This window comes from Macaca mulatta, chromosome 3, assembly GCF_049350105.2.
Source record: "Macaca mulatta isolate MMU2019108-1 chromosome 3, T2T-MMU8v2.0, whole genome shotgun sequence".
Classification (NCBI taxonomy): Eukaryota; Metazoa; Chordata; class Mammalia; order Primates; family Cercopithecidae; genus Macaca; species Macaca mulatta.
The window spans coordinates 100,436,908-100,456,205 of record NC_133408.1 but is presented as its reverse complement, the minus strand read 5'-3'; the positions used below and the strand labels follow the sequence as shown (position 1 = coordinate 100,456,205).

The 19,298-nt window shown below is 41.2% G+C and overlaps 1 protein-coding gene and 1 long non-coding RNA gene across 6 annotated transcripts in view; one reads left to right on the top strand and one right to left on the bottom strand.

Annotated features, from left to right (window-relative positions):
* JAZF1 (JAZF zinc finger 1) overlaps positions 1-19,298 on the bottom strand; it is a 346,283-nt gene that overhangs the window by 55,722 nt on the left and 271,263 nt on the right. For all 3 annotated transcript variants that reach the window (XM_077996985.1, XM_028845920.2, XM_077996984.1), the window contains one exon: positions 10,479-10,675. In XM_077996985.1, the coding sequence (XP_077853111.1) occupies positions 10,479-10,675 (197 nt within the window). The remainder of the gene's footprint in view (positions 1-10,478; positions 10,676-19,298) is intronic.
* The window catches only part of LOC114676952 (uncharacterized), an 84,395-nt gene that overhangs the window by 10,654 nt on the left and 54,443 nt on the right, over positions 1-19,298 (top strand). The gene's annotated exons all lie outside the window — the stretch shown is intronic.

Below are 19,298 nucleotides of genomic sequence, written 5' to 3'. Positions count from 1 at the left end.
AATAACTGCTATGTACATCCTTGTACCTGTCTTTTGTGGATACATGTTTTCATTCCTCTTTGGTAAATACCTAGAGTGGAAGTGCTGGGTCAACATCACTCAGCTCTGTGGCTCTGAGGAACCTACATCACACCTCTGTCCATTTCACTCTCTGCTGGGCAGAGGGATAATCAGATCTGCTGCCCTCTCCCCTCAGAGCAGGTTTGAGGACATTCTCCGCTCTGCACAGGAAGGAGGGAAGGGAGTTTCAGAGACACTGTAGTCAAAACTCCCCCAGTTCTAAAGACTTTGAGATACCCTTTACATGGCCCTCTGACCTTGATTTAAATCTTACCAGTGGGATGTTCAATTCTACACACCTTAAAGGGAATCTGAAATGTAAAAGGACCCTAAATTGGGTGGCACAAAGGGGTGTCCCCCCAGTCCCAACTGTGACAATGGTCGGGGCTATGTGGGCACATCCTTCAACAAGAGAGGGGACAGAGCTCCTTCACCAGTGTGTTCACCTGCTGGAAACATCCAGTGCTCTGTTTCTTAGTACTCTGAGCCTCCACAGTTAAAAGGGTTATTGCTACCTTTACTAAAATAACAAAAAGGACATAAAAGTTGGTCAACTTGCTACATCTTCACTTCTGCCACCCCTGGTTATAAAATGATAATCTTAAATGCTTCTGTGTTAATAACAACGGTGTCATGTCCCCCCATTTCTAAATTGGGTTGTCCTTTCATTATTGAGTTGTAGGAGTTCGTACATATTCTAGATATGAGACATTCATCAGATACATGGCTTGCAAATATTTTCACCTATTCTGATTGCCATCTCAATTTCTTGATAGTGTCCTTTAAAGCACACATTTGTTTCGTTTTGACGAAGTCCAACTTCTGTTTTTTTTTTTTTTTTTCCTTTGGTCCCACAGATACTTTAGATATAGCGTTTATATCCACTCTGACAAGAAAATGAACCCATCTCCTTCCTGAAAATGTATCCATGTCCAGAGTGTTCATTAGCAAATACCACCTGTAATGCACATTCCTGGAATCAGCCTTCTCTGAGGTTAGTGCAGACTAAAAATAAACATGCACAAGCAGCCCTGGCTAGGGCTGGTGAAATATTGTCTGCCCAAAAGGGCTGGATTCAGCTTACAGCAAAAAATATTTTGATTTACAGGTGCTACCTAGCTATTTCTAGAAGCCCTAACTAACCTGACTACATAAGCCATTTCCACCAATTCCAGTCAACAGTTCCTGAACACATGGGGCTTACTTACTAATGCAGGGTATTTTGAAAGCAGAGCGGGGATATTCCTATGCTAATTTATTTTCTGAACTGGTGGTTAACACAGCAGTTGTTCCTGGCCCTATCCTTATTTAATTAATCCTCCCAGTAAGGTAAACACTGCCTCCATTATACAGATGAGGAAACTGAGGCTTGAAAACGTTTAAGTTCATCTGTCTCTCAAGCAGCAGAACCAAGATTTGGATTGAGACCCCTTTGGTGTCCAGGACTCTTAGCACTTTACTTCTGTGCTCCCAGAGTTCGGGAGGGTCTCCCAGAAAAGTCTAGATCTGCATACCACCTTTAGTCAACGCATCCAGGTCTGCTCACTAATTCCCTAACCTGACACATTCCATAATCATGGACTATAAAATTGTTTGCCCAAATCACTTTCCCTGTGATGTCACCTTATTCCAACTCCTTTGGAACTTACATTTGCCTTGCAATTATCTATGACATTTTATGAGTGTGAATATACATCTTTCAATTGCATTAAAACAGCGTAGAATGACCCCATGTGTATTTCTATACTGTCTTATTAATCATCTGTGCTGCTAATGTAGCCCGTATGTGTATACATCATGTTCATTAGTTGTCTGTTCCACAGGCATATGTAGCCTGCTTCTATTAAGGGTTGTAAGTTCTAAACCACAAGGGCTATGCCTTATGCTTTTCTGTATCCCCAATACTTGGCACAGTGCCTTATAACAAGATATACATGTTCACTGCAGCACTATTCACGATAGCAAAGACATGAAATCAACCTAGATGCCCATCAATGATAGACTGGATGAAGAAAATGTGGTACATATACACCATGGAATACTATGCAGCCATAAAAAAGAACAAGATCATGTCCTTTGCAGCGACCTGAATGGAGCTGGAGGCCATTACCCTTAGGAAGCTAACACAGGAACAGAAAACCAAATACTGCATGTTCTTACTTATAAGTGGGAGCCAAGTGATGAGAAAGAACTAACTGATGAGAGAACACATGGATACATACAGGGGAATTATACACACTGGGGCCTTTCGGAGGGTGGAGGGCAAAAGGTGGGAGGAGGGAGAGGATCAGAAAAAATAATGGGTACTAGGGTTAATACCTGGGTGATGAAATAATCTGGAAAATAAACCCCCATGACACAAGTTTACCTATGTAACAAACCTGCATTTATACCCTGGACTTAAAATAAAAGTTAATAATACTTGTCTTGTGTGCTATCAAATATTAACAAGGATCAAATTACATGGTGAATGTGAATGCTTTTGTGCACTATAAGGTTCGAAAAAGATTATGATTACTGATCACCACTGACTTTTATTTATTTATTTATTTATTTATTTATTTATTTATTTATGATGAAGTATTACTCTGTCACCCAGCCTGGAGCACAGTGGAGCAATCTTGGCTCACTACAACCTCCGCCTCCCAGGTCCAACTGATTCTCATGCCTCAGCCTCCCAAGTAGCTGGGATTACAGGTGTGCACCAACACGCCTGGCTAATTTTTGTATTTTTAGTAGAGACGGGGTTTTGCCATGTTGGCCAGGGCATGAATTCCTCTTTGGTAAATACCTAGAGTGGAAGTGCTGGGTCAACATCACTCAGCTCTGTGGCTCTGAGGAACCTACATCACACCTCTGTCCATTTCACTCTCTGCTGAGCAGAGGGATAATGAGATCTTGAACTCCTGACCTCAGGAGATCTGTCCATCTTGGACTCCCAAAGGGCTGGGATTACAGGTGTGAACCACTGCACCTGGCCAATTTGATTGTTTTCCTCAAGTCAAAAAAAGGTTTTGTTTGGGAAGGTTTTTTCTAAGTGGTATAGCTGTGGAAAAATAAATCCCATTTCCTTGTTGCCATCCTCACTGCAACACTTTCAGTAGCAAGAAGAGATTAAAAATAAGTGGCTGCGGAAGATGCTGGGGAAGCAGAATTAGCCATAAGACTTGACCATGATACTCAGGCAGAGGAATAAAGGTTTTACTGGTCAATCAAAAAGGAAGAGGAAGCGACAAAGATTAGAACAGAATAGTATATAAACAAGCAAATGACCTACAGAATGCAGGCAGAGAATATAGCAACATCTTCTCATTCTCCAGCTACAAGAGCGGGAATTTATGTGAAAAGGAAAATGTAAATCAGATCAATAGGAAGATTTTAGGGAATGTTGCTTAGGTATCATGCAGACATCCAACTCTTTAGGGAGAGTTTTTTAGAAAAACCAAATCACAACCTCAGGAATTCACAAGTAGATCACGACATTCAGTCAGGCTGAAATATTTCACTTTCCTCCCTCATTTCCCACTATTAAACAGAACAGGATTTCTCTGAGATTTTTCCTTCCATTTTGTTCTTTTCTTTTGGGTAGGTGGGGGATGTATATTAGTTTATACTTTATTTTGCTTATCTTTTTTCTGTCTGGAATTTTTTGTCCTTACTAAGCCTGTTTATTTTGTTTTCTAACAATAAAGGCATGAGGGAAGAGCTCACCTCAACTCCATTCAGATAGAGCTTCTAAATGCCAAGCAAAGTTCTATCAGTCCTGTAAGTCTGTATTGCAGAGTAATGTTCACCCCGAGGGAAAAATTAATACTATATTATTTAAAATAATTTGCTGCGTATTAATAACTCCTGAAGTTTTCAATATTTTTATAATCTGAATAATTTATTGTAAAAGCCATAAAGAAATATTTTGTAAAAGGCCATACCAAAAGACACAGGAATATGAGGTAAAATAATATAAAATTTAAGCTTCTGCATTGTTTTAAGAACCTAAACAAGAAAACCTAAAAATTGGTTTAATTTCCTTGGGTGCCTTTCTCTGGTTTAATACTTGAATTTTCCCCCCCAGAGTATGCCAAAATATATATACCAATATTTTCCAGGAGTAACTATGTGATGCTACTAGAACCAGAAACCCAGCCAGCTCTTTCCACGGCTTCTCCATTAAGACATGAGTGAGCATCTGTCAGTCCCACTGGATTCATCCTGGAGGCCAAGGAAACAGATTACAATAATCTTTCTCCAGACAACGTGGAAATATGTTCAAAATTCAAGCTAGAAGGCACACAGATACTACAACGAGATGGGCCACGTTTTAAAACAGTGGTTTCTTAACTCTGGTTGTAGGTTAGAATTACCCACCCAAAAGTGCTTTTAAAAACTCCCAATGCCCAAGCCCCACCCACCAACTGAATCAGAGTGGCTGCAGGGGAAGCCCAGGCTGAGGGAGATTACAATTTTTTCCAGGTGATTTCAACGTTCATCCTGATCGAAAGTCACTGTATTAAGAGGTTCAAGGGGGAAATATGGCGGGAGGGGGGACAAATTACTTTCTTAACTAAACTGTAGGCAATAATAACTAAGGCAACCTGCTCTCTAATGATGGATGCAAAAGCAAATAGGCCTTTGCTACAGGATGACCTCACACCACAGGTCAATTAATTTGATGGAAAGAGATCCATTCAACTCTTTTTAGGGCCAGTAATTCTATATCTTCCAATCATATGGACTAAGTTGCTTTAATTATAAAAAGAAAGACAAGCTCATTTCAGAAAATGTGGGAAAAGAAAAAGAAGAAAATAACATTCATCTTCCTACCATATTAAGGTAGATAACCATGGTTAACTTCTCTGAAGTAAAAGATAAAATTCAGATCACGGGTCAGGTGTGGTGGCGTAATCTCAGCACTTTGGGAGGCTGAGGCGGATCACTTGAGGTCAGGAGTTCAAGACCAGCCTGGTCAACATGGCAAAAACCCGCCTCTACTAAAAATACAAAAATTAGCCAGGAGATGTTGATGCGCACTTGTGGTCCCAGCTACTTGGGAGGCAGAGGTGGGAGAATCTCTTGAACCTGAGAGGTGGAGGTTGCAGTGAGCTGAGATCACACCACTGCACTCCAGCCTGGGTGACAGAGTGAGACTTTGTCTCAAAAAAAAAAAAAAAAAAAAAAAAAAATTGAGATTATATTGCTTATGCAGTTTTGAAATTGGATCTTCTCGTGTAACAATATAATGTAAAAACCTTTCCTACAACATTGTGGTGAGTGGCTACAAAGCAGTCCATTGCTTGAAATGGTCATTATTTATTTATTGGTGATTGACTTTAGGTTTATTCGCAGACACATGGATCCACGATTCCTTGAACTACAAACTAAGTAAGATTAACCTGGTAAATACTGAAAGGAAAAAACAGTGGTATAATGGTAAAGTGAGGCAGGGAAGGTCCTGATATGTAGCATTTGCCAATTTCACTGGTGTAAATACTCCCACCATGGCCAATTTCAAGGTAACAGTTTAGCAAACAGCTTGCAAACCTGATTATTTAACAACTGGCTATCTGGAGTCAGCTGACCCTTAGAGAAACCCTGGCTGAATGAAACTGTTAAGTCCTTCTGTTATGACATGCTGTTTGAATGGTAGAGCTGTGTGAAAATGGAAGTTATGGTGAATGAAGTCAAACCAAGGTTTCAGTAACTTAACGTATTTTGAGTTTGGAGGTGTCAAGTTCACACACACTGTGGATGGTCTAATAAAGTTTTTTAAAAAGTATTAATGTAATAATAACGAATGTGGATAGAAAGTGCGGGTATACTAGAAAGAGCATATTCTTTGAATAGACAGACATGGATGTGTCATTAACCTTATTAAGCCTCTATTTCTTTATCTGTACATGGGAATAATAATGTCTCAGTGAGTCTGGTGTTAAGATTAAATACAAGGTCATACATAAAGAATATAGTAAGCACACATAGCAAACACTCCACAAGTGCTACCTGCCTTTCCCCCTAAGTAATTATACTCTAGATGTTACTTTTTTTTTTTTAGATGAAGTCTTGCTCTGTCACCCAGGCTGGAGTGCAGTGGCGTGATCTTGGTTCACTGCAACCTCCACCTCCCAGGTTCAAGCAATTCTCCTGCCTCAACCTCCCAAGTAGCTGGGATTACAGGCATGAGCCACCATACTTGGCTAATTTTTATATTTTTAGTAGAGATGGGGCTTCACCATGTTGGCCAGGCTCGTTTCGAACTCCTGACCTCAGGTGATTCGCCTGCCTCTGCCTCCCAAAGTGCTGGGATTACAGGCGTGAGCAACTGTGCCTCGCCGATGTTACTACTTTTAAAAGGAGAAGGGTATGAATTATCTTAACACTTTATTTTCATATAATTTAATCACATTTATTTTTAAATTCAATTTCTCTATTATTTAAAGCAGGGGTTGGAAAACTGTGGCCTATGGGCCAACTCTGGCCTGTTTTTGTACATGGAGTTTTCGAAAAACTTTTAATAAAACATACCATGCCCATTAATTTAGGTGGTTCTATAGCTGCTTTCACATTACAATGGCAAAGTTGAGTAGCTGAAACAGAGGCCCTGTGGCCTGCAAAGCATATTTACTATATGGACCTTTATAGAAAAAGTCTGCTGATCTATGATTTAAACTATTCTAAGCTTTTCTTAAATGAATACTTTCTCTATATATTAAAAGAAAACAAGACAAGGATAGGAAAGGAAAACAAGGAGAGAAAAAGATTCTTCTAGGATGTAAAAATGGCAAAACAGGCCATATATGATGGCCCCTGCCTATAATCACAGAGTTTTGGGAGGCAGAGGCGGGAGGACTGCTTGACGCCAAGAGTTTAAGACCAGCCTGGGCAACATAGCAAGATCTCATCTCTACAAAAAAAAGTCAAAAAATTGGGTGGGCATGAGGGCATGCACCTATAGTCCCAGCTACACAGGAGGCTGAGGTGAGCTACCCAGGAGGCTGAGCCCAGGAGTTTGAGGCTGCAGTGAGCTATGATAGCATCACTGCACTCCAGCCTACGTGATAGAGTGATACAGTAAGACCCTGTTGCAAAAAAAAAAAAAAAAAAAAAAAAAAAAATTGCAAAACATTGATTCCAAGTATACCAAAGAAATACTCAAAAGTCTAGGATAAAGCTGAGCTCTAATTCAGTATTGTCAAGAAAATATACCTTAAAGAACATTTTATAAATGAAGTTCCTACAAGATGACTATTATTTCTGAAGTGGGAATGCACCATGAATATGGAACTTGGAAGAGTGAATTTAAGGGGTAGAAGCGTGGAATTTTATAACCTGGCAATGAAAGTGACTGAAACCACATTAGTCAGGCAAAATAAGCTGATCTCTCTAACTACAGGTAAAATAACATTCCAAACATTGAAAAATGTACACAATCAAAATTGTACATGGTAGGGGTTTAAGAAACCATTTCCCCTGCTAATTTTTGATGTTTACATGGAATGTTCTTCCAGCAGCAAATAACTTACCAATGATCTTGACAGATTGAAAATGATACATCTTTACCACAACATAAATTAATTCTTTCAATGGGAAATTGCTAAAATAGGCAAGGTGTCAGAAAGATTTCTTTATGTCTGAAGGAAAGGAAATGATTCCATTTCTTCCAAACATTCTTACGTGAAAAATAATAAACTCTCACTTTTAAACTGTCTTTATTTTCAGGGGGTCCTAGGCACCCGTCACTAATTGGGGCAGTCATAGTTATCTGGTGTTGGACATGAGTCAGTCCATATTACTTCAGGTATAAAACACAGCCAGTTGGAGACTGCCTCCATAATTCATATTATACATGAATAAATATCATAGCAATACCCAGAAAAGAGGATTGCGGAATTACACTTCACTCTCTTTCATTCCTTAGATTTACAACATAAATGTCACACAAAGATCCTGGAAAGTCAATATTCACAAAATAAAATATAAGGGAAACATGGTGGTCTATTCAAGGAAATAGATAAATGCCTAACACAAATGAACTGGTTCGTCCTCTAGAAGAATGACCTTGATACTGTTCCTAAAATACAAAGTTGAAAACCCCAGACGAAAGAGATGAACATTTACTGAGCACTGTGTTATACGTGTGCTATCACATTTAATTTTGATACAAAATCTATATAATTGGTATTAGTGACTTGCCCAAGGTAACATTTGTAAAGAAAGAAGTTCAGGCAGGAACTCTGGTCTATCTCCCATACCTAACCTGTCTTCAAAATGTTCAATCCTGATTGGTATGGGGCAACCCTGAGATGCCCCATAGAGAAAGAGGTCCCCTAATCACAGCATCTAAGTTTACTAAATCCTCCCTTTGGAGACTAACAGTGCATATTAAAGCCCTGAATTAAAGAAATCCATTTAACTTTGTCGAACTCATCATCTCCCCAAACTTACTAGGAAATCCCTTTTCCCCAACTAGTATTTTGTGAAGTTAGTATTCTGAAACACACTTTGCACAGTGGAAAATGGATGACAGAGAGATACATAAACTGTCAGAGAAGATAAGCAATTTTAATCATGGCTAAGGAGATGATGGTGTAGTTACAAGTGGCTTCTCTTTGCTCTTCGATTCAACCAAAATTTTGAGTAAGACCCCCAATGCCCTAGTCCCCACCTACCTCTGAGTCTCATCTTACACTTGGGCCACCTGGCCTGCTTTCAGTACTGGGGACCTGCTGGGCTTTTCCCCTCCATGGAGCCTTTGCAAAATGTTCCCTTTGTGACATTGCTCCACCTTTCCTCTTTACTAAGTTGACTCCTTTCCTGCCTGGGTCAAACTTCTCTCTGGTTGCCCTCCTATCACAGAATTCTATATAGCACTTGCCATGATTACAAGGTTATATTTATTTGTGTATTGATTTGATTAGTGATGGTCTATACTCCCACCGGGGGAAGAGAGCTATCTCTCTGTTTCTCAGACAGCACAAAGATGCGGGACCTCTTCCACCATCTCCATTCACTCCTGCCCAAGCAGGAACAGTGACTTAATGAAGCACGAACTAGGGAGGAAGGGCTGGACACGCTCTGCTCAGGGTCCAGGGTGCAGTCTGGTCAGCTCCCACCCTGAGGTAAGCTGAGAAGTGCACTGTGGGAAATAAACTGAATTCTGGGAAGACATACTAGGAAGCCCAATTGTTACAGATCCAAGCTCCATTCTGTGGTTTAGCTTTATGTAATACAGGTGATATTTTGTTCTTCATCTGTGACTGCTGTTTTATTTTTTAATCATTTCCATACTTAGGAGAGGAAGACAAAAGTGATCTTGTTTGGCCTCTAGAATGCCAATATTCTCCAACAGGTGTAAGCTCCTGTGGTCAGGGAAAAGGGCCTCTCTCTGCTCACCTCAGTAGCTCAGTTTCTGGCACTTACGAGGCATTCAAAATGCCATTTCGCCCAGGCTGGTCTTGAAATCCTGGCCTCAGGTGATCCTCCTGCCTCAGCCTCCCAAAGAGCTGCGATTATACGTGTGAGCCACAGTACCCAGCTGAAGTCCTAGTTTCTTGATACATGTAACTCTACCAAGATTTTCTTACTAATAAATTTTTTGAACAACTGAACTTTGTCTTCAGATTATTACAGGCTAATCCTAATGTGGAACTGAGGATAAAGTTTTGAGCAGAGTCAATCCAAATCAATGAAGACGGTATCCTTAAAAGGACAGAAGCCTCTTTAAGGCGAGGACCTGGAGGAGAGATGAGAGTGCAGGAGTAGTGGACATCCATGTGTGTCAGGGAGACTGAGATGAAAGAGGAGGCACATAGGAGAGATGGGCTGGGAAAAATAAAATGGATTACTTGACTGGAGAATAGGTGGGTATAAAGAAGCAAGTGAAAAAGCTAAATTGAAGGGCAAATTTCCACTATTTACAGAAAAACCTGGAGAAGACAAGGACTCCCCCTTTTTCTCAAGGCATTGTAAAAACAATGAAGTCTCCTTGGAAGAAATATTCTATCTAAATTTCTCCAAGACTGCTTAATAAATTGTTTTCTCTAAAAAATGTAATGATTTTAACTGTTTTAGAAGACAAAGTGTTCATAACATATTTAGTTGTAAATCAGGTGATGAAATATATATTATTGTAGAGCCCATTAAAAATGTTGTGTATGTGGGTATGCACAGTAAAAATGGGAAATATATTGACAAAAAATCTACAAAACCATTATCGCATGCATATTAACAATAATCTAGAAATATTTCTTCAGTAATAAACTGAAGAATGTATCAATATACAGAGACTAGTGAAAGGACTGACGATGTGGTGGGTCTGTGTCATCATCTGTCCAGCCCCTTTCTGCCCCCAGCACATCGCACACACTTTCTCTTTCTCCTCTCTCCTCTCCTCCTCCTCAAGGCGGTAGGGCCAAGCCACTCACCTGTCGGAGTGCTGCTGCGGAATGAAGAGGAGGGGGTGATGGGTGGGGTCACGGGGGGAGTAAGGCTTCCACTGCTGTGGCGTGGGGGAGTGGACACATTCCCTCGAGACACTGAGCTGGACAGAGTCAGTGACAGCTTCGGCTGAATCTTCTTCTTTAGGGACTCCTGCTCTCGGCGGGCAGCATCTGTCATGAATCTGAAACAACAACAGAAGGTAAGGAACCTGGGCCACGTATAGAGCATGAGGACTCACGACATTCATTAGAGTTTCACAGATGCCCGACCCTGGAAAAGGACCTTGGCCACAGGTCAGTCCCAATCTCAAAAACTCACAATAGCTTCCCTTTTCCAATGCAGTGGAATTATCTTCTAGCTTGTTATTTTTAAGGTTCCTCAAAGTCAGGTTCACTTCTTCCCTAGCAAATCCTCCTTGCCAGGAAGCTTATACACACAGAATACATCTGCACCCACTGTAATGCTTTCAGTTACAAGATTTCCTCTCTTGGAAGGTCTGCTCTCTTTTTTTCTACCCATAGGAAGCCCACACATCCTCAAAGTTCCCCAACCACTCCTAAGTAGACAGAGCTTCCTTTATCTGCAGGTTGGCAGTATTTCTTTGTACCACTTAACTGCCACCTAACATACATGGCCTCATGAAAACTCTCTTTTTTGTATTACTTTGATTCTCACATTGTTATTTGGGTTTAAAAACTCTTCTTGGCTAATTGAGGCCTTGCTTGCCTCATCATGAAGGCAAGGATTCTAGTCCCCAGTTCCTAGCACAGTGCCAGGCCCGCCTCAGGAAACATAGACAGAACTGCATACATTTGCCCAGGAAGATTCCAGAAGGGAAGAGAGCAGCACAAGGAGGGAGGTCACCACTGATGATCTGTTTACGTTCTAATTTTATTACTCATAAAGAGAAAGGTGACTTTTCCTGATAGTTTCACTTTGGAAACTTGAGTTATTCTTCCAATGCTTCTCTGATGTTGGTAATATTCAAACTTCATTCTTTTCTCACTGTATAATCTACCATTTTGTAAATTCGTGTAATATGAGATTCAAAACAATCTATGAAATGGTATCTCCTACCTAAAGAACATTCACCTTTTCATATTGGCAGGCCAACTTTGTCAGCTGCATTTTTGAAAACTGCCATAGAAAGCATAGTCCATAAATGTATGATAGCGTTCAGATGATAAAACCACAGCTGTCCCCACCACCTAGGCTAAGAAACAGAACATTCCAGGCCCCTCAAGGCCTCTCTCCAACATCTTCCGCATGAACTATATTTTGACTATTTCAATACAATTTATCATAAACTCACTGCATTGCACTTAAACATGGTATTTTACCCAACCTATTTCACATTTTGTCTACAAAATTCCTTAGTATTTTTCCTCACTACATGATGAAGTTTTGAAAGTCAACAGATAGTTCTAATACCTGGTGAAAGCTTGAAGTCAATTAAATACCCAATGAAACAACAGTAATATTGTTATGCTGTCTTAAAATTTCTATTTTTATACTTGGAACATGGATGGCACATTTCTTGAATGGTTCTTGCAATATAATCCAGATATACAAACTGGATTTTATATGCTGAACTGAGGTTAGTATGCCTTGAGCTCTTAGTTTGTGCTATAGCATAGTGATGACTTAAAAACGACTGTCAAGGCAAAAGAGAATTGTTTGCACATGGTAGCCAGGTACTCATTTATTTTCAGATGCAAAATTGGTTCTATTGTCCTTAAAACTTCTTATTCCCCTCCTCATAAACCTCTACTAAAAATACAGACTCACAGAGAAAAGCAAAGAATTAGTGCTTTTTTTAAAAAAATTATTCTAAGAACTGCTAACTCGCATGGTGCTGAGCGTCTCACACTGGGGTATGCAGCGCGCCAGGGAGTGGCAAAGCCACAGGATAAACAGGCTGCTGCTTCCAGGAAGGCTGATTGTTCTCGAGGGCAAGTAATTCAAACTAGTGCTTCAAATAGCAAAATAAACACGGACATGCTTATGGGGGTAGGAAACAATTTTTACATCTTGCATTTTAGTTAAGAGCATGATATTTGGAGTGAGGCCAGGGTTCAAATCCTGGCTGGGTTATTATGTAATTTGAGGCAAGTTGATAAACTTCTCTGAATCTCAGGTTTATTCTCTGTAAAATGGGAATGAGAGAGTAGGTAAGGAATTAACATAAGTCTTTTCCCTTTCTGCATGGGAGTCTGATCTTTGGCTAAATTTGGTAACCTGCTAAGACAGTATGTCAACCACGTTTCCAGGCGACACTATATAAGAATGACCTCTGACTGGTGAACTGCACAGCCTGGGAGGATCTAGGAACCTGTAGCTATCTGATAGGAAGCCAAGAATCCTGATTTAGGCTTCCTGAGCATGGTGATCTTGTAGCTGGGCATGGCCCTTGCAAAGAACTGGGGAGCTATGCCCAGAGCATGTTGCAAGAGCTTTGGCTCCTGTAGGGCATGAGGCTTTTCTACCAGGATGGTTTCCACTCCTACCCCTCTGCACCTGAACAGACTCTCATGTGCACTGCTGCAAGGGTGCCTGCAGAAGGCGGCCTGTCCTCCATCCTCTGAACGGGCCCAGTGCCCTATTGTGGCCCATGGTCATCTGTGAGTCTGAATGTTCACAACCTAAGAAGGTAACCTGCTGGCAGACGGGGCAATAACATTTCAACTTCAGAGGACTGTTGTGAGGATAAATGAGGTAATTGGCCCGACATGTAGCAAATGGCTCAACATGCAGAAGCTGTTATTAATTACATAAAGCATTATAATATGGTTATGTCTCTTTATTTTGTCCACCTTACTCAACTCCAAGTGTCTTGAGGACACACCACACACCCATGGCTCTGAAAGCACTAAGCACACACATGCCTTGTGTAGAGCAGAAATTCCATTTGTGGAACGGCTGAATGGAATAAACCCAGAGGGTGCATATCCAGTGTGAGACAGAGAGGGAGAGACAACCAGAGGGAAGAGAGAGAAAGGCTTCTCTATGTCTAACTCATATATTTATACATTTTTTTTTTTTTTTTTTTGAGATGGAGTCTCACACTGTTGCCCATGCTGGAGTGCAGTGGCACAATCTCGGCTCACCTCTGCCTCCTGGTTCAAGCGATTCTCCTGCTTCAGCCTCCCAAATAGCTGGGAATACAGGTGTCCACCACCATGCCCAGCTAATTTTTGTATTTTTAGTAGAGACAAGGTTTCACCACGTTGGCCAGGCTGGTCTTGAACTACTGACCTCAAGTGTTCTGCCCGCCTCGGCCTCCCAAGTGCTGGGATTACAGAACTCATACCTCTTATTGTAAAACTCTCCTACACCTCAGATATAACACAACAACTATAAACAACCATAACAACATTCACACACACACAAACCCCGCCTTCACCCTCTCATGGGTTTGGCCAGCTACAGACAGCAATCTGGATTTGGGTTATATCTTCTATAGTGCTTTCTAGAAACAAGAACAAGGCACCTATGTTAAAAGCATTAAACATGAAACACATTCTTAAAGCCCTGTCGCCAAGACTTCCTCCTGTAGTTCTCCCTCCTCTCTTGGATTGGTGTTGTGAATTTGGACATACGATCTATAAATCATGGTAACCTTGACATATCAAGGCACACAGCTGCACAATTTGTTCTAGTGACAACCATACACACACATCCCCACACCACCCGCCCCCACAAACACACACAGGAGTGCCACACAAGCGCTGTGGGAACCTTGGTTAAAATAGGCCCGTGTCTCCCCTGCACTACCATGTCGCTCCTCTTCCTCTTCCCTTCATTAACCACGACTTAACCCATTTTCTGAGACTTACTAAGTTCTCAAGTTTTTGAGCAATGTTCCATCAGCACAGCTGTCTGTCAAAAGGTGGGCAGATTCCCAGTGGCAAGGAACCATTTGGGGAGACAAGAGTGTCTAGAGAAGCCAAGGAGGCATAGCAAAGGCTGTGATTCTGGCCAACAAATGAGGACTATGTTCCCCGTTTTACCAAATATCAGGGCTGGGAAAGGTTCACCATGTTCCCAAGGCTGAGTTCAGGTTAAGTGAGTCATGTCACTCAGTAGCCTGAGCTTTCCTCAGTGAGTAATGAGTCTGGACACCACTGGTGATCTTTCTGAAGCTCTCAATAATCGATTTTTTTTTGGAGATAGGGTCTTGCTGTCACCAAGGCTGGCGCGCAGTGGTGTGATTACAGCTCACTGAAGCCCTGACTTCCTGGGCTCAAGTGATCTTCTTGCCTCAGCCTCCCAAGTAGCTGAGACTACAGGCAGGCCCCACCATGCCCAGGTAATTTTTTGATTTTTTGTAGAGATGGGGTCTCACTATGTTGCCCAGGCTGGTTTCAAACTCCTGGGCTCAAGTGATCCTCCCACCCAGAGTGTTAGGATTATAGGCGTCAGCCACTGCACCTGACTCACTTGGGTTTTAGAGCAGGAAGGAACCTTGGTTAAGTCAGATCATCCGGTCCAGCCCCCTCATTTGTTACAGCAACTGTGAACTGAGGTGGTGTGACCTGTTTGGGGTCATTTAGGCTAGTGGCAGAGCTGGCATCAGAGCCTAGTCAAGCCTCGGGACTCTGTCATGGTTTTCACAGTTGAAAGCGTTCAGGGAGCCGGAGCATGGGGCCTGGGGCAATGCCCCTCTGGCAGTTTACATGGGGGCAGTGGGCAGCTGGGAGAACAAAAGGCTCATCCTCCAAATGTCAGTCCGTCCTGCTGTGTGGGACCACTGGGCTCCCCAGTTGTGGGGCAGGGGGTCTCTGGAATTGTAGCCCCACTGGGCTACAATCTGGGGAAGGCAAGCTGGCTGTGCCCACCTCCCAGAATTCTCTCTGCTTTGCAGTGGTGACACTGCTCTGATCTGGCAGCTGCAGTGTGCTGGAGCTGGCTCATACTGGGTTGTGAAAGCTGACTTAAATTTTCAGGGATTTGGTGAATCTGTTGTTAAACACAGCCGTTATTAAAAACTAAATTATGTAAATAATTAAATCAAGTGCTTTGTTAAAAACAAGGATATTTAACTCAAGGCTCATCACTTAATTATTTTACTGCATTTTAATATTATCTATATTCTTGAGGTTATTTACATTAACATTTTATCTATTTGGTAGAATTATTGTATAACTATATGCTATATAATGCAAAGTAACCTACTCTGTGTTCAGTAACATGTGGGTAGCTTGAAATTGGCTATGGCAGGAGTATTTATACCACCGAAACTGGTAATACCACAAATTGGGATTTTTTTTCCTCCCCAAGTCAGTTCAACATTTGCCAGTACACCTTTTAGTGATTATTATTATTATTATTATTATTATTATTTTTTGAGATGGAGTCTCACTCTGTCACCCAGGCTGGAGTATAGTGGCGTGATCTTGGCTCACTGCAACCTCTGCCTCTCAGGTTCACGCCATTCTCCTGCCTCAGCCTCCCCAGCAGCTGGGACTATAGGCGCCCGCCACCATGCCCAGCTAAATTTTTTGTATTTTTAGTAGAGACGGTGTTTCACCGTGTTAGCCAGGATGGTCTCAATCTCTTGACCTGGTGATCGACCCGCCTCGGGTTCCCAAAGTTCTGGGATTATAGGCGTGAGCCACTGCGCCTGGCTGTGATTATTATTTTTTAATGTGGGGAAAAAAAGTGTTTGAACTGGGCTTCTTGCCTACTCACTAAAGGAATTAATCAGGGAAGGAACAAAGAATGAATAAGAAAGTCTTTTTTCAAATTGTAAAAAGTAATGTATCTCAGTAAAGAACACTTACAGAACATTTTTTATGGATTTGTGACTTGTGTTTAAAAAGCGTTTTAATTGACCAATACAGAGGTTAGGAAAAGAAATGAAATAAAGGTATTTTTTAAAATTATGGAATATATATGCAAATCAATATCTACATTGCCATGCATAAAGATTTTAATAAAATTGCAATCTGTGTACCTACCATTCAGCTTATGAAAGGAATTTTTGATGTTTCCTGTGTAAAAATTTTTTTTTCTAAGAGAAATATTACCCAGATAAAACTATGGTTGATATTTTAGGGTTTTTCCTTCTAACATTTTTCTACACATAGAGAAAACTGAGTATTTCTTAAAGAAAAAAAGTCACTTGAGACTCTTTCACTCACTGTTGACTAACAGCCTGAAAATCTGCGGTCAGGCAAAGCAATGTTTTCATTTTGAAACTGAAACTGCTGTAAGATTAATTTCAACTTTCCTACAAATCAGAAATGTCTAAGTTACTTTAATTTAATATGGTCATTTGTAGTAATATTTGTTATTGCTAAGGGAAGTACATATTCCTTAAGTAAATTTTCAAGACTCCATTATAAATCTTTTAAATCCTCAGACCACAACGTTCATTTAGTCTGACATGTTCAATGTGGAAACATGAATATAGCTCCACAGGGGGAAAATGGCAACTGCTGGTCCAGGGAGACTAGTTTCAACCACAAACTCAGGAAATGTACAGTATTTGCTGGAACCTGGGCAGAGACTCCATTGCCACCTCAGTTGATGGCCAAAACACCTGAGTCTAAGTGACCTGCTGGGGAAAAAACATCACTGGGCTTTCACTGGATCAGAGAACTCAGAAATGGAAGTGACCACTCAAAACTGCAGTCTGAGAAAAAACGGAAAACTCCAAGATATGTGGTGTGGCGTGGCTGTGATTATATGACTCTGGAGAAGGCGCGTGGTCCAGAGGTCTGCACTGCATGTTGCCAGGAGGCTTGCTCTGGGGCAAAGAAACGGGTGGCCTCCGGAGTCACTGCATTTGCTCTTGTGGTCTTGGTTTTTCTACTTGTTAAAACTGAGGAGATTTAGTTTTACGGATATACGGAATACATCACTGCTAGGGTCCTTCCCAGCTCTAACAGTGAATGATTCCAGCAATAGCATTGTGCAGTAGTTTTCAAACTTTGACTTCAACCCAGTGTAAGAAATGTATCTCACGGTGCGACCTGGTGTGCTCACATGTATAAATAGGCCTGCAACCTGCAATTTTGAAATCTCCAAAGCTCTGAAATCTGAAATTAAAAAAAAATAAAGTTTGGCAATAAAACGTCATTGGAAGGCAAACTCTAACCTGACCGGGTGAAAGGCTACTTACAGATTTTATTGTATTTAGTGAAAATATTTGTGTGTTTCACTGTATAAATATCAATGTATGTGATTATATGGGGCTGCCCCAGACCCTACTGGGGGTATTATGTAATATGTAGTATTTGTACCATATTACCTTTATGAAATCTAAAAAATTATGACTTATGAAACATATCTGGACTCAAGGATGAGACATTGTAATGTAAATATCTGAAACAGAAATTTCACAAAACAATCTTTACTACATGTGATATACTCTGGCATTTTTCTGTTCTATTTCATTTTAACAAAATCTGATGGTCATGACCACCACATTGACTTCTTGACCCCCTGGGAGGTCATGGCCTGGAGTCTGAATACATTAGTGTAGCAGTTAAGAGGGTGGGCTTTGGAGGTGGACTGTCTAGATTTAAATCTCTGATCCATGCCCTGCTAGCTGTGTGATGACAGTGGGCAAGTTACCTACCTAGCCTTTCGGTGCTGCCATTTTCTCATCTATAAATGGTGACAATGACAGGCCCGACCAACGGTTGTGGTGAGGATTAAGTAAGTTAATATACATAAAGCACTTAGAACAGGGCCTGACACTTCGTGCTTGACAAATGTCAGCTTCCTGGTTCATAAAAGAAGCGACTAACACTGGAAATCTTAACTCGCAAACCTTTTACCTTCTGCCATCTACACTAGCATTTGGTTACTTCTGAGCTGGGGCACTGAATATTAGGATTTTAAATACTGTCATCATGAGTTCTGCTGATTCTGAAAGCAAAGAGCCACCTTTACTGATTCTGCAGGCATTCATGTTATTTTTATTTATTTTTTGGCTTTTGTGACAGGCTCTCACTCTGTCGCCTAGGCTGGAATGCAGGGGCGTGATCATGGCTCACTAGCAGTTGCGTGATTTTCTTGTCAGCCTCCTGAGTAGCTGGGACTACAGGCAATCGCCACCACACCTGGATAATTTTTTGTACTTTTTGTAAAGATGAGGTTTTACCATGTTGCCCAGGCTACTTTTGAACTCCTGGGATCAAGCAATCTGCCCACTTTGGCCTCCCAAAGTGTTGGGATTACAGGCGTGAGTCATCGTGCCCGGCCCAGGAATCTATTAAATTGCAGTGGCATCTATTGAATGGCAATCACAGGCAAATTCAAGAAGACAGATACAGTAACTATTAACACAACAGAAAAAGAAGGTTCGTCTCATTAGACAACATGCTGGGGCCCACCTATAAACTCATACACCTCTTCTTACTTTCTGGCCTTGATTTCTAGAGTAGAACCAAATTATAGAGGGTCTTTCCAGCAGGACAGGCAATGGGAGACCCTCCATACCACGAGCTGCTGGACTGACATCCTTCCATCCAGCTAAAGGTTCTCTGCTTGGGAGATTCATCAAGTTGCACAAGGCTCTGACTTGGTCTGCCAGCAGACCCTCCGTAGAACACCACATCCAATTACGCTTCATTTGAAGTTCAAAAGCTTTGTTCTGCCTTTTCAATGGCCCTTTGGGCACTGTCATTTCTCAGCAAAAACAAGCTTTTGAGAAAAGCTGTGGGGAGTTGGCAGATAGGCCCTGAGATTCCAAGCACTCCAAAATCTGGTAATTCATTGCTCCAGATGATGGTATTTCTGACATAAAAATCTAATCTTCTGAAGGACAGTCTAACATGAAGAGTAAGGATTTT